At 37.4% G+C, this 15532-nt stretch overlaps 3 protein-coding genes across 4 annotated transcripts; 1 reads left to right on the top strand and 2 right to left on the bottom strand.

Annotated features, from left to right (window-relative positions):
• The first annotated feature begins 1060 nt into the window (after positions 1-1060).
• On the top strand, positions 1061-3397 carry LOC119076348 (protein nessun dorma). Its single transcript, XM_037183045.1, has 6 exons — positions 1061-1325; positions 1479-1737; positions 1792-2627; positions 2686-2862; positions 2919-3015; positions 3079-3397. Exons 1-6 carry the CDS (start codon positions 1184-1186, stop codon positions 3311-3313), a joined length of 1746 nt encoding a protein of 581 aa, XP_037038940.1. The 5' UTR covers positions 1061-1183; the 3' UTR covers positions 3314-3397.
• A 3649-nt stretch (positions 3398-7046) lies between these two features.
• On the bottom strand, positions 7047-8506 carry LOC119076347 (CD63 antigen-like). The gene is made up of 5 exons (XM_037183043.1): positions 8270-8506; positions 8016-8210; positions 7777-7944; positions 7352-7720; positions 7047-7294 (listed from the first exon to the last, which is right to left on the bottom strand). The coding sequence occupies exons 1-5, from the start codon at positions 8357-8359 to the stop codon at positions 7136-7138; spliced, it is 981 nt and encodes a 326-aa protein (XP_037038938.1). The 5' UTR covers positions 8360-8506; the 3' UTR covers positions 7047-7135.
• Positions 8507-9257: 751 nt separating this feature from the next.
• Positions 9258-11674, bottom strand: LOC119076346 (CD63 antigen-like). Of its 2 annotated transcripts, none has more exons than XM_037183041.1 (8): positions 11595-11674; positions 11410-11514; positions 11160-11342; positions 10187-10375; positions 9955-10125; positions 9716-9896; positions 9601-9644; positions 9258-9541 (listed from the first exon to the last, which is right to left on the bottom strand). In XM_037183041.1, exons 3-8 carry the CDS (start codon positions 11235-11237, stop codon positions 9365-9367), a joined length of 840 nt encoding a protein of 279 aa, XP_037038936.1. In that variant the 5' UTR covers positions 11238-11342; positions 11410-11514; positions 11595-11674; the 3' UTR covers positions 9258-9364. The 2 variants fall into 2 exon arrangements, with proteins under 2 accessions (XP_037038936.1, XP_037038937.1); XM_037183042.1 differs by having other exon boundaries at positions 11460-11514.
• Positions 11675-15532: the final 3858 nt, after the last annotated feature.

Genomic DNA, 15532 nt, shown 5'->3' with positions numbered 1-15532 from the left:
GCAACATATTTTTGTAGGTTTTCTTCACATTTTACCGACTGAATCAGCACGAAACGTATTGCAGGCAATTTCTAGGCACATAAAATTAAGGAATTGAATACTGAATGGCACAATTCACACCAAATTACTTTTAAAAATGAGATTTTCACAACACCCACAATGTTTGACCAAATTAATTTGTCTTTAAAAGTATTTCGGAGAATTTGTCCCAAATTCTGTTTAAGACACTAGCATGAGCACACTCGGAACTATTTTCTGTGCGAAATTTAAACTGAATCACTTTGTTTTACGCGAAATACTACAAATTTTCGACACAAACTTGTTTGAGATTTAAAATTTACTGTCCCGATTTGACATTTCATCAAAACAAAATTCAGTGAATCAGTCAAAACTGGATGAACTGAATGAACAATACTACTCATACTACTGTAATTGCAAAGTGGCAAACTTAAGACCTTATGTGGAATTTGGGTGGAATTTGGGTGGAAAATGGCGCAAATCACATATTTCAGGAATTTATAAAGTGAAAAATCTTTTCGGTTTCAAGTTTTTTCGTCAAAAGACGAGACACGGGTATCTTTATGTTCAATTTTTAGCTGCTTTATGTAAAAAAATTGAGAAAAAAAATCATTTTGGCGTAGTCTATTAAAACTGAAAACTAATCAATAAATCACGTAAAACAGAAATTTTCAGTCGCTCATTTAAAACGTTACACTGCATTTTTAGATCTTTTTCAGATAAAACGGAACGGCAACGAAACATTCTAACTCTGATTAGTGTGACAAAAACTGTTTTTTCATACCTAGGACTCCGTCCAATATGAAAAATACTATTCGTACCACGGACTAAAAGTCTTTTTTAGCGTATTCGATTCCAGACCTCGCCTTCGGCTCTGGACTTCTCACACGCTAAAAAAGACTTTTAGTCCTAGGTACGAAATGTACTATTTCACATCATAAGCATGTAAAATGGATTTCGTTTAATTTAGTTTTAGTCTAGATGTCGCTAAATGCATGCCGTAAAAAGTACGCTGCAGAAAAATATCCCGTTTTGTGCTTGCGCACCACAACCTTTTGACATATTGACAAATTAAATTTCAAAAAACCAAACTGAATTTTTCTCGTACCCAGCTCGGTTCTTTGTTTTTATCTGTTTAACATTGCCCCAGAAAATTGTTGGAATAATGGAAGTATTTCAATTCGATAAGAGTATGATGGATCGATTAGAGGAAGCACAAAATGTTTTGAGCTGTAATAAAGTGATTCCGGCTAGCAGAGTAGTGGAAGAATGGAGTTACAACGTTGAATTGTTAATTGAGCCAGCAGGTAAAGCCAGCAGGGGTTGCATATATTTTGATTTTGTTTTGCCCACAAAAACAATTTGTTGTGTTGTTTGCAAGTTGAACGTCCGTTGTACCACCAATACCAGCTCTGGTGATTACGAATTTTAGTTTATATTTCTTTCGTCAAATCATACAGGTTGGCAGGCGATTTGGAAAATATCGCGTGTAATATGCGAAGAACTTAAAATACAATACCCGACAACCGTTTACGGCACAGTCACAAATGTTTTGTTCAAAGAAATGAAAGCCATCTTCTCCATAATTGCAATCCAAGACGATGACATTCATCTACCTGAGGAGCACGAAGTGCCATTAATAGATTTGTGGCCAACAAAGGTGCAAGAAAATCCCGCTATTAATATTGAAGCAACAGCCAATTGTGTCGACATGGTCAGGTAGGTCACTTCAGTATGAACAAGACAAATGACGAAAATTGTTTTTCCTTCAAGATTCTTTTTCAAAAATCTGTGGATGCCATGGGACGCTGATAATGACGAGGACATTGATTGGGCCACCAAGTGTTTAGAATCTCGTATGCGTTTCTGTTACGATCTTAAAGCGGACATGAGTCCTGCATTAGCATCGTATATCCGTGCGTTAATTGTCGAAGCACAGTACATTCAACGTCGACGAGAATACTTGGAATTGGATATAAGCGACGACGAAGATATGAATGAGAATAAGGCAGAAATTACCGATCTGATGAGTCTTCATGTGCGATTGGCGACCATAAAACATGAAATTAAAATGTGGGAAAATCCGAAATTGCGGAAAGTTTTCGAACCGATCCGGTTTCCGCCACGGCAACCTGGGAGCATTTCTGTTGTCGTGGAACGTACAGCTGTTTTGCCCAAGCACATTCGAGATTTGCAAAGGGCCCACGAAATCATCGGCGATGAGAAAACCACCGAATTGAGTTCATCATTGCAGGAGTGCCTCATGAATTGTGGCACCGCTGGGCACATATACCTAGCTGGAGGATTGCATTCGATAAAGTTTTTAGAAAACTTGAACAATTCGATCGTGGGACTGGTCCCGTGTGATAATTCAATTGATTTGCGATTAAATGAGAATCTCGCCGATACCAAGCAGCCGGTGATTGCGGCAAAGGAATTCGAAAATATTTTGCTAACATTGACCGGAGACGTGAAAATTAACAATGTGATATTGGACTGTCGGAAGGTGCGAACGGGAATTTTAATCCGAGACGGATCGGTTCGATTCGAGAATTGTACGTTCATCGGAGACAAGTCATCAGCTACATCGACTGCGATTGTAATGTTTGGTAAATGCGTACTATGGTCGTGATGAACGTATGCACGTTAACAAAAATTGTTTTTCAGAAACCGCAAACGTTTCTTGTGACAATTGTGTCATCAAAGACTTTGCAACCGGTATTGCTATGCGTGAATCCGGCACAACCACATCGGGCTCATCTTCGCTCATTTTGACTAATTCGATAATTACCAATTCGACCACTGGCATAGATTGCAATGAAGGATCCTGCATCAGGTTTAAGGGTAACCCGATAAGACATATCTCTAAAATGAAAATTATTTTAAAAAACTCTTTGAAGGCTCCAAAATCATCAACTCAACGCATTATGGTGTGATAGCATCGTGCGGAAAGATAGCAACAGATAAACTACTTCTTTCCGATATTCTTGAAGCAAAGTAGGAAACTTTCAAGTGAGGTCACGATCTGAACGCAGTAAAAAATGTCTTTCTGTTTCGCAGGCAGCATAACATCCCCATCAACGGTGAATGCCAGTTCACAAACTGTACGCCCAACAACATTGTCGTATTCAACAGAAACGATATGTGTTTGCTGAAGAATGCTGCCAGCAAAACGGAAGTGATCGGCGATTTCAATGTGATCGATTATTCGTCCGAGATGGAAGATTGTAATCAAACAAATGGCATCGATACATCTGCGGAACAAGATTGTTCGGTTATTGTTGTGGATGACTAGTAACTGAGTGGTTGAGTTTGATCCTTTTTTTATAAATTTTTGTTGCGGGTCTATGCATTAGCATTACAGTGAATAACTTTTCGTTTACGCAATTTTTTTATCTCCAACGAATGAAATCGTGGGCAGACGAAATATTTCCCCACCAAATTGATGGCATCAATCAAGTTCAATTTATGGAAAATCAGAGATGATTTGTTTCTATTTTCCTTACGATATGGGATGCAATTAGGTTGTTTTGAAGATGATTTGTAGGTGTTGTAGGTGTAGCTGTTGAGATCTTTTTGGTATATTTCCTAGTCCTATCTTTCTTTCATAAAAATCGCATTCATAGAAACTGTTCAATTTATTTTTAAATCACTTTTCGTACCGACCGACATTCGGCGATTGCCTATACATTTCTTGAAGTGGCAACCATACAGTTTTAGAATTTTATGAATGGATAATTACAACCAATCACAATCTAATTCTAATAACCAAATCCTTTGCTTCTCTTGTTGCATGTATTTGATACTAAATACAATGATTTTCGCTCGGAACAGTTCAATTTCAGGTCGTCGAAAATAAATTCCATCCAGGATGTTAGTCGATTTTAGTTTCTTCCTCTTATCATTTTGTTACTATAGACTATATGCAAAGATAAAACTGATTAAAAACACTTGAGCTTAAGGTTTAACCAAAGATTTATTTTTGGGAAATTTAATTCTGAAAATTTCTAAAAAAAAGGTAAAAAAATGATTTTAGAATTTTTTCAGAATTTCCATAATTTTTCGGAATTTTCAGAATTAAATTTTTCAAAAATAAGTCAACCTGAAGTTGACTTGTTTACAGTTTCAATTTCACAGAGATATCAAGAGAGCCACCGACACCAACAAACATGGGAAGATGTCATGGCTATTTAAAAAGCGATTGAGTTTTCTATCGATCTGACGAAAGCTCATCGCTGCGCGTGTGCAAATAATGTTTTTTCCCGGTATCCAACATCTGATTTCCCGAATTTCCCGGTAACATTAAAATTTAGCTAGATTTCCCGGTAAAAATTTTCTCATTTCCCGGTGAATGGAATAGGTTTGTTCCAAGGCTGTATGAATTGTCAAATTTCATCTGTAGAACCATAGCCTCAATAATACCATAATAACATTACTTTTTGGCCCGGATTTCCCGGTATTTACATTTTCAGCCAAAAAAATACCGGTATCCACGATACCAAGTATACACATCATTTACACACGCGTATCGCTGTGGTTCGAAATTTCAAATTTTGAACTCATCTTTTTTCAAAAACCTCAGGCTGAAATGAGAAGATTCTAAAACGATTTGGAGACCTTGAAAAACTGACCGCATCGCCTCCTATTCCATTTCAAAGTTTTCGATACATGGTCTACGAAGATGAATTTTCACCGGAGTACCATTTATGTTTTAGATGCTCAAGTTTTTAGGTCTTTTTTCTTTTAGAAAAAAACCCTATTGTGGACACTTCATCTGTCTGTCTGTCTGTATGTCCGTCTGTCTGTCTGTCTGTCCGTCCATGTGTCTGTGTCACAATTCAAAAATGAGACGATAACAGCCTTGATTCAAAATTACAATGCTACTATGAGCAAATCAACACCAGGCAAATAATAATTGTTTGTTATCTGATAACCAATCGCTCATAGTTGGCATTGCAATTCGAAAATTTATAATTGACTACCAAACGTAACTTTCGGCAGAGATGTTTACTATTCAAGAACTGCGCACTGACTCACTAGATTATTCTGCCTGCTTGCCTATTTAAAGCTTGAATTTTTGGTAGTTGACTACCAAACTGGTAGTTGACTACCAAACTAGTAGTTGACTACCAAACTGGTAGTTGATTACGAAACTGATAGAAAGTTGGTGGAGATGTTTGCTGTTCAACAGCTGGATATTGACTGATGAAACTATTCTTCCTGCTTGCCTATTTATAACTCACGTATTTGGTAGTTGGTAGCTCCAGAGTTGAGAAAATTGAGAAAATTTAGAGAAAGAAAAAAGACCTCACTAGGCTTATAGCCGGTCTATTCTTGTTTTTTAGCAAAGTGGCTAAAAAATTACAAATAACTTTTAAGATTTAAATAATTATTACGTTCAATTCACTACAGTCAAAGGCAGTCAATTTTCAGCATAAATTTGCTTCAGCTGTTTTTCAGCTGATCCACACATACAATCAAAACTGGTTTTCCTTGTTCATACGGTTGAAGCTGCTACACGCACGCGCATGATAGTGGTAAAACCGTATAAAGACGTATAAACGGTTGTGATTGTTTGTATGGATCAGCTGAAAAACATCTGAAGCTAATTTATGCTGAAAATTGACTGCCTTTGACTGTACAATTAAAAAAAAAATCAGGAGTGTGGAAGTTACGACTGGTCTTCTGTTTTCATCGAGGTTTTCATGCAAAATTCCTTGAGAAACTACTTCTCTTTTTACGACAAGTCTTACCACAAATAATTTCGAAGAGCGTAGAAGCTGGGAGTATTCTTATGAATAAATAAAATCTTCAGGAACTCCTCATCCATAGATACATATGAACCACTAGGTCAGAATGTTTTGTTTTGATTTTCTCAATTTTGTTGACTAAAAGAATTCCTATTCTTGTTACAGTTAAAGGAAAGAAAGGAAAAAGTACATATCATTGCCATACGAAATAATAATAATTTATAATGTGTAGATTTCGACAGTTTTAACTGATTTTGTATCAATAGTATGTGAATTCGATTGAAAATCAGTGAATTCTTAATAATGAATGACGCGAATCACTCGAAAGTATGTTACGTATCCGCGCGATGCATTACAGGATATTCAGGGATGGAAATTAGAGAAAAACCAGCGAAAATAAGAAATCGTGCGGATGTCCCCTTAATGTGACCGTGATGCATACAAGGAATACAATGAAACGAAACGAACGATGAAGAACCAATATTATGAGCAAACCAATGTTATGATCAAGCTACAGGATGCGCGGCAGACGAAATTTTGAAATCACAGTCGCAGCCTTGGCAGTGGACGTGGATGACGAGAAGGGAAATTCTGCTTCAGTCAAATTCTGCTAAATGGTAATAACATCGTGGGTGCTTCCCATATGCGTGGTCACATTAGAATGCAAATGCATGCTGTTGAATGATATGAATGAATGGTTTGTATGACGTGTGGTTTGGTAAGTCTCCTGCTCCAGGTAATTTTCTTCACTTATACAAACGATACCAATTCGATACAAGAGTTCAGGTGGTTGGTTCATCTCCCGACTGCCGTGTAGTTACTCCGACCACATAGATCGTGCGACGGTGGTTGAGTTAGTTACCACAAAAAATATTCTGTGGTATATAAGAAAACAGTAGACCAGAGTAGTGTGCCCTACACTGATACCATTCAGAACACACATAAATGTCAATAGGTGTGAGTTGAATTGTAAAGTAAAGACATTTAGAGATGTGTGCTTTGAACATTATCAAGGAGAACGAAAAGGGGGAATTACCCCCTCACAGGAGCACGTTTTGGTTACTCAAGTCTAGTCAAGTCATAGTATGTGAATTCGATTCATTGTTCGTACATGAATTCAATTACGTGAAACTAGATTAAGCGCTTGAAAAGAAGCACCTGCCTCAGTTCTACTACTTCAATCAGATCGGTTTATATTCACGGTTTGAAACTTTTTTCATATTTTTTGCTGTGTCTAATTTTGATGGATCTTGAAATCGATATTCCAAACTCAACGCATTTTAATTTGTCTCTTTATTGAATACTGTACTAGTCATAAGGTGACTATAGATATCGCAACTATTAGCGTAAGTATACAACCAGCACAATTACATATGCTTAACTTCGTCCGTATTTGGTAATTGATCAACATAGGCTGGCCTATCAACGCCCAAACTTTCATGGATAGCCCATCGGTGAACGTCGCGGTTTGTTTTGTTGCGACGAATAATCCTTGCGAACATGAAGGCATTTATTACGCCCAAAATCTAAAAATAGTTTTTCCCAAAAACATAAATCGGATGACCAGAAATGTGTTCATTTACCTGAATTATTCCTATAAAAAGTGCTGAAGAGCCCCAAATCATCACACTTTGGGATACGATTTGATTCAACGGACCATGACAACCTCTGGTGAAATAGAAGTGGCACCGTAACGATTCTTTGTCGTAGGCACTATCGCGAACGCAGCACGATTGTGGCATTCTATTTTGAAGGAAATCGGTGGTTGTTGTTTCGTATCCTATGGTTGTTTCGTATTCTGTGGCTCGTTCGTCTTCTGTGATTGTTTGACCCCACCAATCGGTATACGGCCTCGTTGTATAATAATCAATAAAAGTGGGTCTAGGGGTAGTGGTAGAGTATCTTCCAAAGCTTCCCCAATCAGATGGTCCGTTGTTGCCGCAACATTTGAACTATAAATTTAACGACAATGCTACAGTAATCCCATGTTCATTCATAAATCCTGTACCGTTTGTTGAATCCAATCCATTGTAGAACTTTCATAGCTCCACTGACTTTGGTACATCATCGAATTTAACGATCCCCACACAATTCCATCAGCCTGTGTTATGAGTGTGAATCCTGTGATAGCTGCTGCCATTTGCAATATAAATATCAAGGATAGGAACAAACCGTACTGTGAACATTAGATAAGCATTTTGGCTGGTTCGTTCTCTTATCGCTGCCGTAACGATAATCAATACTTACGAAATTCGTCATCATTGTACTTTCCTTAACAGCTGCCGCAATTCCGAATATGGACAATGCCAGCAGGAAGACTCCTGTGGCGATCCATAAGCTGGATAAACTGTCAACCGTACTCGCATACCACAATTCGAAGTAGTGCTCGCCGAATATAACTTTCAGTGTTGTTGCACCGCTTATCATCAAAAATGAAATAATCTTCGGGGGCGAAAAAACGTAAAATTTCTTTAACTTATTTTGGTGTTACATAAGCTTACCAAGTACAGAACATTGATCAAAATTAGGATGATTTTCATGCACTTCATCCCAAAACTGTTTTTTTTGTAGATTGGCGGACGTACATCCATCGTAAAGTGTTCGATTCAAACTCAAAAAATGTAATCGATTTTCAACTGCGTAGTAAAAACTGAGACAAAGAAAATTGTTTGTAGGCCGAAGAAGCTAGTTGCGGTTACACGGCTTTCATCGAGTGAAAATAATTTCGTTTTGCACAGAGTTTTGCATTTTCGAACAAATAGAACGATAAAGTTGATTTTATCTTATCATCATTGGCTTCGGTACCTCGATATCAATATGGTGTGGTGATATCATTCTCGTTGTTACATACTTATCAATAACTGATGTATACTGAGGAATATAAATACCAACGGATGAGTGCTTGTTTTATGCTTCCTGTCCGAATCATTGTTAACGCAGCACTAGGATAGGAGTAAGCCAAATTTGCAAGAGCTTCTTTTATGGTAAATTGTCTTTGTCCAAAGAAACAGCAGAAAAGTACCATTGTGCGCTACGTTCGTTGCTACTTACTTTGCGACTGGAAGGGTGTTTAACTATAATGTCCTACATTCCCTTTGTCTCGATTTCGAGTTCCAGGTTCCAAGACTTAGAATTTATTAGAATTTGACGATTCACAAATGAAGATCATAAATTGTCAGGGGGAGAAATTGGATTCTACTCTCGATTGCCGAGCAGTTATGTCCAGCCAATAGTTTTCTTATTCGTTTGCCAAATATCTGGGAATATTTCGAACCTTACTCAAGTCTTACAACTTCCTAAAATCCATCAACACATCTTCACTGCCTGTGTTTGAGCTAAAGACAAACGGAACGGTCTTGAATGCTCGATTTTTCTCAGTGTGTGGCAGGTTAATTCCTGTTATCCACTTCAATCAGACTATCTCGGCAGTATATTTATTCGCTGACGCATAATGTCCGATTACATTATTTGTTTGAAAAACTCCACTTATTATTTTGGTGATAAATTGAACCGTTTTTATTTGATACATTTCAAATAGGTTTCAAAATTTGACGCGTTAATTTCATTGAATATGTTTAATCATTCCTCCGGAAAATCTACTTTGCGTTGTACGTTACTGACTTATCCAATTGGGTGTAGTCGTCGTAATCTGGCTTATCATTTCCGGCAATAATTCCAAGGCTTTGATGTAGTTGCCAACGTTTAGCGGCTCTTAGTGACTTTGTTCTTCGGATTGTCTTCGCTAACATAAATGCACACATGACACCTAAGATCTGCAGACATAATTTATGGGTCAAAAATGTCTACGGAAATTAATTGTGTATTTCGGTACCTGAACAAATGCTACCGTAGTTGCTCCAGTTGCAATCATCATAGCTGAAATATTTGAACACGAAACAGAGGTGACGAAATCAATTATGAAATCAACTTATTTAAAATGTACGTACCACTCTGCCCAATAATGAAGTGCATACGATCAAGACATCCAGACATAAAGTATTCGTCACACTTTAATCCTTCAAAATCGCCACAACAAGACTCTGGCACCAATACAGATCCACTCTCCGAGTCTGTTTCGGGCAAAACACCGTACCAATCACCGGGTCCATCAACACCGCAGCATTCAAGCTGTAAGTGATTTGAATCAGCCAAATGGAAAAATTTAAGAAAAGAGAGCTCGACTCACCGTACGTTGCATAAAATCGACTGCAACCGTAGCAGTTTCATATTTCGTGTAGGCCGTAATGGATTCATTCATTGTTCGAATTAACATTTCTCTAACTTGACCTTGCAACACGAATCCAGCTATTGCTGCTGAAATTTCCAATATGAACACGAGTGACAGCAGGCAAGCGTACTAATCAGGATATTCGATCTTAAATATTGCTGGTAGATTGGGACTCATTTCAAATACTTACAATGTTGGTCAACATTGTGCTCTCCTTGAATGCGCCGATGATACCAAAGGCGGCAACTACTAGCATGACAAAGCCAACAGCCACTAGAAGACTTGGAATCGACATGAAGTGATTGTCGAGGAATTCTTTGAAGTCTCCATAAATCGATTGGATTGTGGTTCCGACGGTGATCAACAGTATCGATGTGAGCTGTAATTTATAGAGAATTTAATGAAATTCCTGCGTTAGTTGGCTTTTGAGTTTGTTGTGACATATCCTACAGACGCAGGTACGTCGTATATTATTAAAGTGCCCGGAATCGGTCGACCGATGTGAAAAAATTACTCTACCTGAAACTTCAGGTCATTTCAAGGTTTTGTTTTTGGAGAAACATGACTTGAACTGAGCTTGAATTTCGGAAACCTGTCAAGTCAGGTTATAGCTTCACCTGAAATTTGTTGTACGAACTTTGTAAGCTGTCAGTTTTCAGGTCAGGTCTGATCTGTTCACTATATTCAGGTTTCAGGTCAGGTCAGGTTTTAGAATCAGATTCAGGTCATATAACAGATTGCAGGTAAATCTAGGTCAGTTAAACCTGAACTGTTCCGAGCCTTAAACTTCTGTCTCTTCCAGCCAACAAGGGACAAAATGATTTCCGTACTATGTCATAGAATACACCTTATGTCCCACTATTTAATGAAATGATATTTCGAATAGTAATCAAGTTTGCACTACATAGATTAATCAATTGGCTCTGTTAGCTTGGGCAGATAACATAAACACAGAGATAAGGCTTTTTCGAGAAGAGAATTTCGTAAATGCAAATTTTTTGTTTCCAATCTTGGGACTAACAATTACTAATACGGATTTATGACGTCATGTCTAAGCCATTGGCATTGTTCTTTGTTAACTTTAAAAAACAATGTTTGGATAAAGCACGGTCCACTATAATCAATATTCCTCAATTGATTACAACTAAGGAGCGTACACTTACCAGGAACATTAAATTAATCACCACCAACATATACTTGATACACCGCATTCCAACATTTAAATTGTTTTTGTTCGCCATCTTTTTATGCACGCACCGTTATCCTTTTGATGTCAACTTTCGAGTAGCTTTGTCAAATTTATCGCATAGACTGATTCACTTAGTGGTTGTACCACATATATTTTACTAATATGGAAAAAACGAACAGAAAATTAATAGATAACAAATTCAACGATTGTGACTAAAACAGTACCTATTATCTTATCTAGATTGTAGATAAGTTTTCGAATAGTAAACTTTTACGTGTACAAAATATAGCGAAATGCTCCGACAAAATAATATTAGACTTGCTCACCTACTAAACGTTATAAAGTAAATAAATTATCAAAAGTACACTCTGTTGACATTAGTTGTGCAATTTTCGGATATTTTATTTACCTTACTTTGCGTCTGTGTCTCGATAAGGAGGGATTTTCCTGTAGCAATTCGACTTTTTATATACTCATTCTAACACCGGTCACCTCTCGTAATTTTTTTTTATACAGAATGCATATAGGTACTTTATGATGTTTACAACCTTTAAATGTACTAGATCGATACTGCAAGTTGTTAAAGACTTCGACTAATTGAACTTAGACAGGAAATTACGAACAGAATTATGTAAAATTTGTGGTCTCGGCATGAAATACCTATTATTTGATAGTGTGAGTTTTTCCCTACTTAAATGGGTAGTGATGAAAGTTCATGGTTTGACCGTCGAAACTGATCGCCAGCGCCAATGTCAACATTTTCTTTTTGATTTTTCACTTCAATGATCTATTGAAATTGAGATATAGACTCAATAAACCAATTTATTCAACGTATACTACATGCCTGAAACATAAATAGTTTCACAAATTGTGTATTTACTGAGCGCCATAGACCTAAAACGCCATTCTTCTTCTTCTTAAAATGGCGAAAGTCACAACCCATTGGTGGCAAATTAGCGCAATAAATTTAAGTGTCCAACTAGAATGATCAAAATTTTCAACACCTACATGCGTCAGTGGAAATCTCTACGTAGAATTGTACGAAATTTATCGGGACCACATTTCATCGCACGAAATACCAGTCTATGTATGATTAGTCTAAGGTTGCATGATAAATAAATGAAAGAAGTTACTTATATCTATGGGAAATTCCAGCGTAAGTCATTTCACCAAATCAAGTTTTGTCTCTTTTTGATGTACGAATACGCACCAAAGAAGATGCGAAAAAACATACCGTAAGTCATGTTACCAAATGTGACTATGCATATTGTAGAGCGCCATCGCTACAATACAATGGGGATGATGTTGTGAGAGTGAAAGAGAAAAATTTCTGTCACAAAATACGTGGATTTACCCGATTTCTTCCATCGTACGGTAAAAACGAATTTTGCAAGCCGAAACCAACCGACCGTCACAAGGCTGTATACTTTGGCGAGGTCACACAGATACAGATACGCGGGTTACACACCACAGTTGATGATAAAATGGCCGATTTCATACAAAAATTCACCTACTCTGAACCAATGAAAGTAGATAAGTAGGTAAGTAGGCCAGTCCATACAAGTCGGAGCACATACGGATTTGCATGGCGCCACCTCAAACGAACTCATTTCTAGTGGAAATTCGCACTAGAAATGAGTTCGTTTGAGGTGGCGCCATGCAAATCCGTATGTGCTCCGGCTAGAATAAATTTGAACGTTTGGCCATACCTATCTATTTACTTTCATTGCTCTGAACTTGGATCGTCATCCACAGAAGCAAACATAACCGCAACTTAAACAACTTTGATCGTTAAAACCAAGGCTGTATACTTTGGGGCCAAAGTATACAGCCTTGGTTAAAACTCCAAAGTGAGGTTTTGTTGGCTTCTCTGTGGATGACGATTGACATTTTGAACGGCCTTGGAAGAGACCTATAACTGATTCAATCTATAATTCTTCTTTGAAATAACTATTCGCTCTCTTTCTGTCCAATATTACTTATGAGACCACAGAATCGATTTAGGTGAACATCAAATCTAAACAATCCTCCAACTATATTGAGAGGTTACCCACTTCTTGGACGAAATATACTAAATAAAGGATTGAGTCACCCTTCGGAACCCCATCGTTCACACTAAGTATTATTATTTTTAAATTAATAACATAACTATGTATGGAAGGCGATTCTGTTACTAGAAAAACTTTTGAGCGTTCCATTTCCATTAATGAAGTCATGACAAATTTCGGGAGTTTTCGATTTTTTAAACTTCCAAGAACTGATTCATTTACATTTTGTGTACCGAAGCAAAAGCTTTCTTGCTATCAAAGGAATGAATTTTATATTGTTAGGTCTTTTTTCCATAGGAAAAAAAGACCTATTGTGGGCACTTCATCTGTCCGTCCGTCCGTCCGTCCGTCCGTCTGTCCGTCCGTCCGTCCGTCCGTCTGTCCGTCCGTCCGTCCGTCCGTCCGTCTGTGTCACAAATAAAATGTGATTGATAAAAGTTAAAATTGCAATGCTACTATGAACAAACCAACACCAGGCAAATCAATTATTATTTGTTATCTGGTAACCAATCGCTCATAGCAGACATTGCAATTTGAAAGTTTGGTAGTTGTTGGTAGTTGGACCCCCAAAATATTTAGCAGCAAAGATGTTTCTTACTCGAGAGACGCACACCGACTGACGAAATTATTCGGCCTGCTTGCCTTTTTATAACTCAAATATTTGGTAGTTGACTACCTCGGTGGTAAATTGCAATGCTACTATGAGCAAACCAACACCAGGCAAATCAATTATTATTTGTTATCTGGTAACCAATCGCTCATAGCAGACATTGCAATTTGGTAGTTGTTGGTAGTTAGACCCCCAAACTATATAGCAGCAAAGATGTTTCTTACTCGAGAGACGCACACCGACTGACGAAATTATTCGGCCTGCTGGTCTATTTATAAATCGAGTATTTGGTAGTTGACTACCAAAGTGGTAGTTGACTGACTACCAAAGTGGTAGTTGACTGACTACCAAAGTGGTAGTTGACTGACTACCAAAGTGGTAGTTGACTGACTACCAAAGTGGTAGTTGACTGACTACCAAAGTGGTAGTTGACTGACTACCAAAGTGGTAGTTGACTGACTACCAAAGTGGTAGTTGACTGACTACCAAAGTGGTAGTTGACTGACTACCAAAGTGGTAGTTGACTGACTACCAAAGTGGTAGTTGACTGACTACCAAAGTGGTAGTTGACTGACTACCAAAGTGGTAGTTGACTGACTACCAAAGTGGTAGTTGACTGACTACCAAAGTGGTAGTTGACTGACTACCAAAGTGGTAGTTGACTGACTACCAAAGTGGTAGTTGACTACCAAAGTGGTAGTTGACTACCAACATGGTAGTTTACTAATACGGATGTTGTAGATATGTTTACTGTTTGAGAGCTACACACCGACTGATGAAATTAATCGGCTTGCTTGCCTATTCATAATTCCAAAATTTGGTAGTTGAATACCAAAGTGGTACTTGAATGAGTACCAAGCTAGTAGTAAACAGAAATTGAAAAAAAATGAAAAAGACCTCACCAGGCTTCAGCCGGTCTATTCTTGTTGTTAGATACACCTAATAGAATCGATAAGGCTTGTCATTGAGGTGCGTATTGGTGTCACTATACCTTTGCTGGATCCACAGGGCCTATTTCGTGGGGAATTGATTACCTAAATTAGCTAATATTTTCCAATTGAGGAATGCAATCGGTTTTTTCGGTAAATTTGTTTTAGGAAGCTCCACATATTTTTCTAAAAACTGGTAGCATTCCCTATTTCCAATATTTGCTTCAACTCTGGCAAATTTTATCAAATTTATGAAATCAATTTCCATAAATAAGGTAAAATCAAAATAAAATGATCGAGTCTGGTTTTTGTCCATTCAAATTCGATTGTCAAAAACCAGAATCGATCATTTTATTTTCCTTTTATTTTAGGACCTAAATCCAGATGTTCAATTATACAACGTTAACACATTGAAAATAATTGTGTCTCGTCAACTTTGAATTCAAAATTGATTTCTAGATTTTTAGAAATTTATTTGGATGGATTCCTTTACTATTTAAATAGAGTCCATGGTGCCGAAAGTTCAAGAGCCGCAATTATTCCCTTGACTGAAAGTCAGGGTCTTACATCAGAAAATACCGAAAAATGTTGGTAACAAAAAGGTTCACTGTGATTGAAAATGTATGAAATGCTATGAAAAACGTTAAATGTGGGTAACAAAAAATAGTTGAGGGCACGATAACTTGAGTAATTTTTAACGAATTTGGATGAATCTTTTTTTTAAATACGTGGAATTAAAATCCCGAGGCTAAGTTCGAAG

This window comes from Bradysia coprophila, unplaced genomic scaffold, assembly GCF_014529535.1.
Source record: "Bradysia coprophila strain Holo2 unplaced genomic scaffold, BU_Bcop_v1 contig_232, whole genome shotgun sequence".
NCBI lineage: Eukaryota > Metazoa > Arthropoda > Insecta > Diptera > Sciaridae > Bradysia > Bradysia coprophila.
This window is presented reverse-complemented; position numbering and strand designations above follow the sequence as displayed.

Bases quoted from the DNA above. Each gene is read 5' to 3' on its own strand.
- LOC119076348 (XM_037183045.1), top strand. From the start codon at position 1,184: ATGGAAGTATTTCAATTCGATAAGAGTATGATGGATCGATTAGAGGAA. The intron at 1,738-1,791 runs GTAGGTCACTTC...TTTTCCTTCAAG, and splicing joins AATTGTGTCGACATGGTCAG to ATTCTTTTTCAAAAATCTGT. The intron at 2,628-2,685 runs GTAAATGCGTAC...ATTGTTTTTCAG, and splicing joins GACTGCGATTGTAATGTTTG to AAACCGCAAACGTTTCTTGT.
- LOC119076347 (XM_037183043.1), bottom strand. From the start codon at position 8,359: ATGGATGTACGTCCGCCAATCTACAAAAAAAACAGTTTTGGGATGAAG. The intron at 7,945-8,015 runs GTAAGTATTGAT...TAATGTTCACAG, and splicing joins GTACAATGATGACGAATTTC to TACGGTTTGTTCCTATCCTT. The intron at 7,721-7,776 runs GTACAGGATTTA...TTAAATTTATAG, and splicing joins TGGATTGGATTCAACAAACG to TTCAAATGTTGCGGCAACAA.
- LOC119076346 (XM_037183041.1), bottom strand. From the start codon at position 11,237: ATGGCGAACAAAAACAATTTAAATGTTGGAATGCGGTGTATCAAGTAT. The intron at 10,376-11,159 runs GTAAGTGTACGC...TATAAATTACAG, and splicing joins TGATTAATTTAATGTTCCTG to CTCACATCGATACTGTTGAT. The intron at 9,542-9,600 runs GTACCGAAATAC...TTATGTCTGCAG, and splicing joins CTACGGTAGCATTTGTTCAG to ATCTTAGGTGTCATGTGTGC.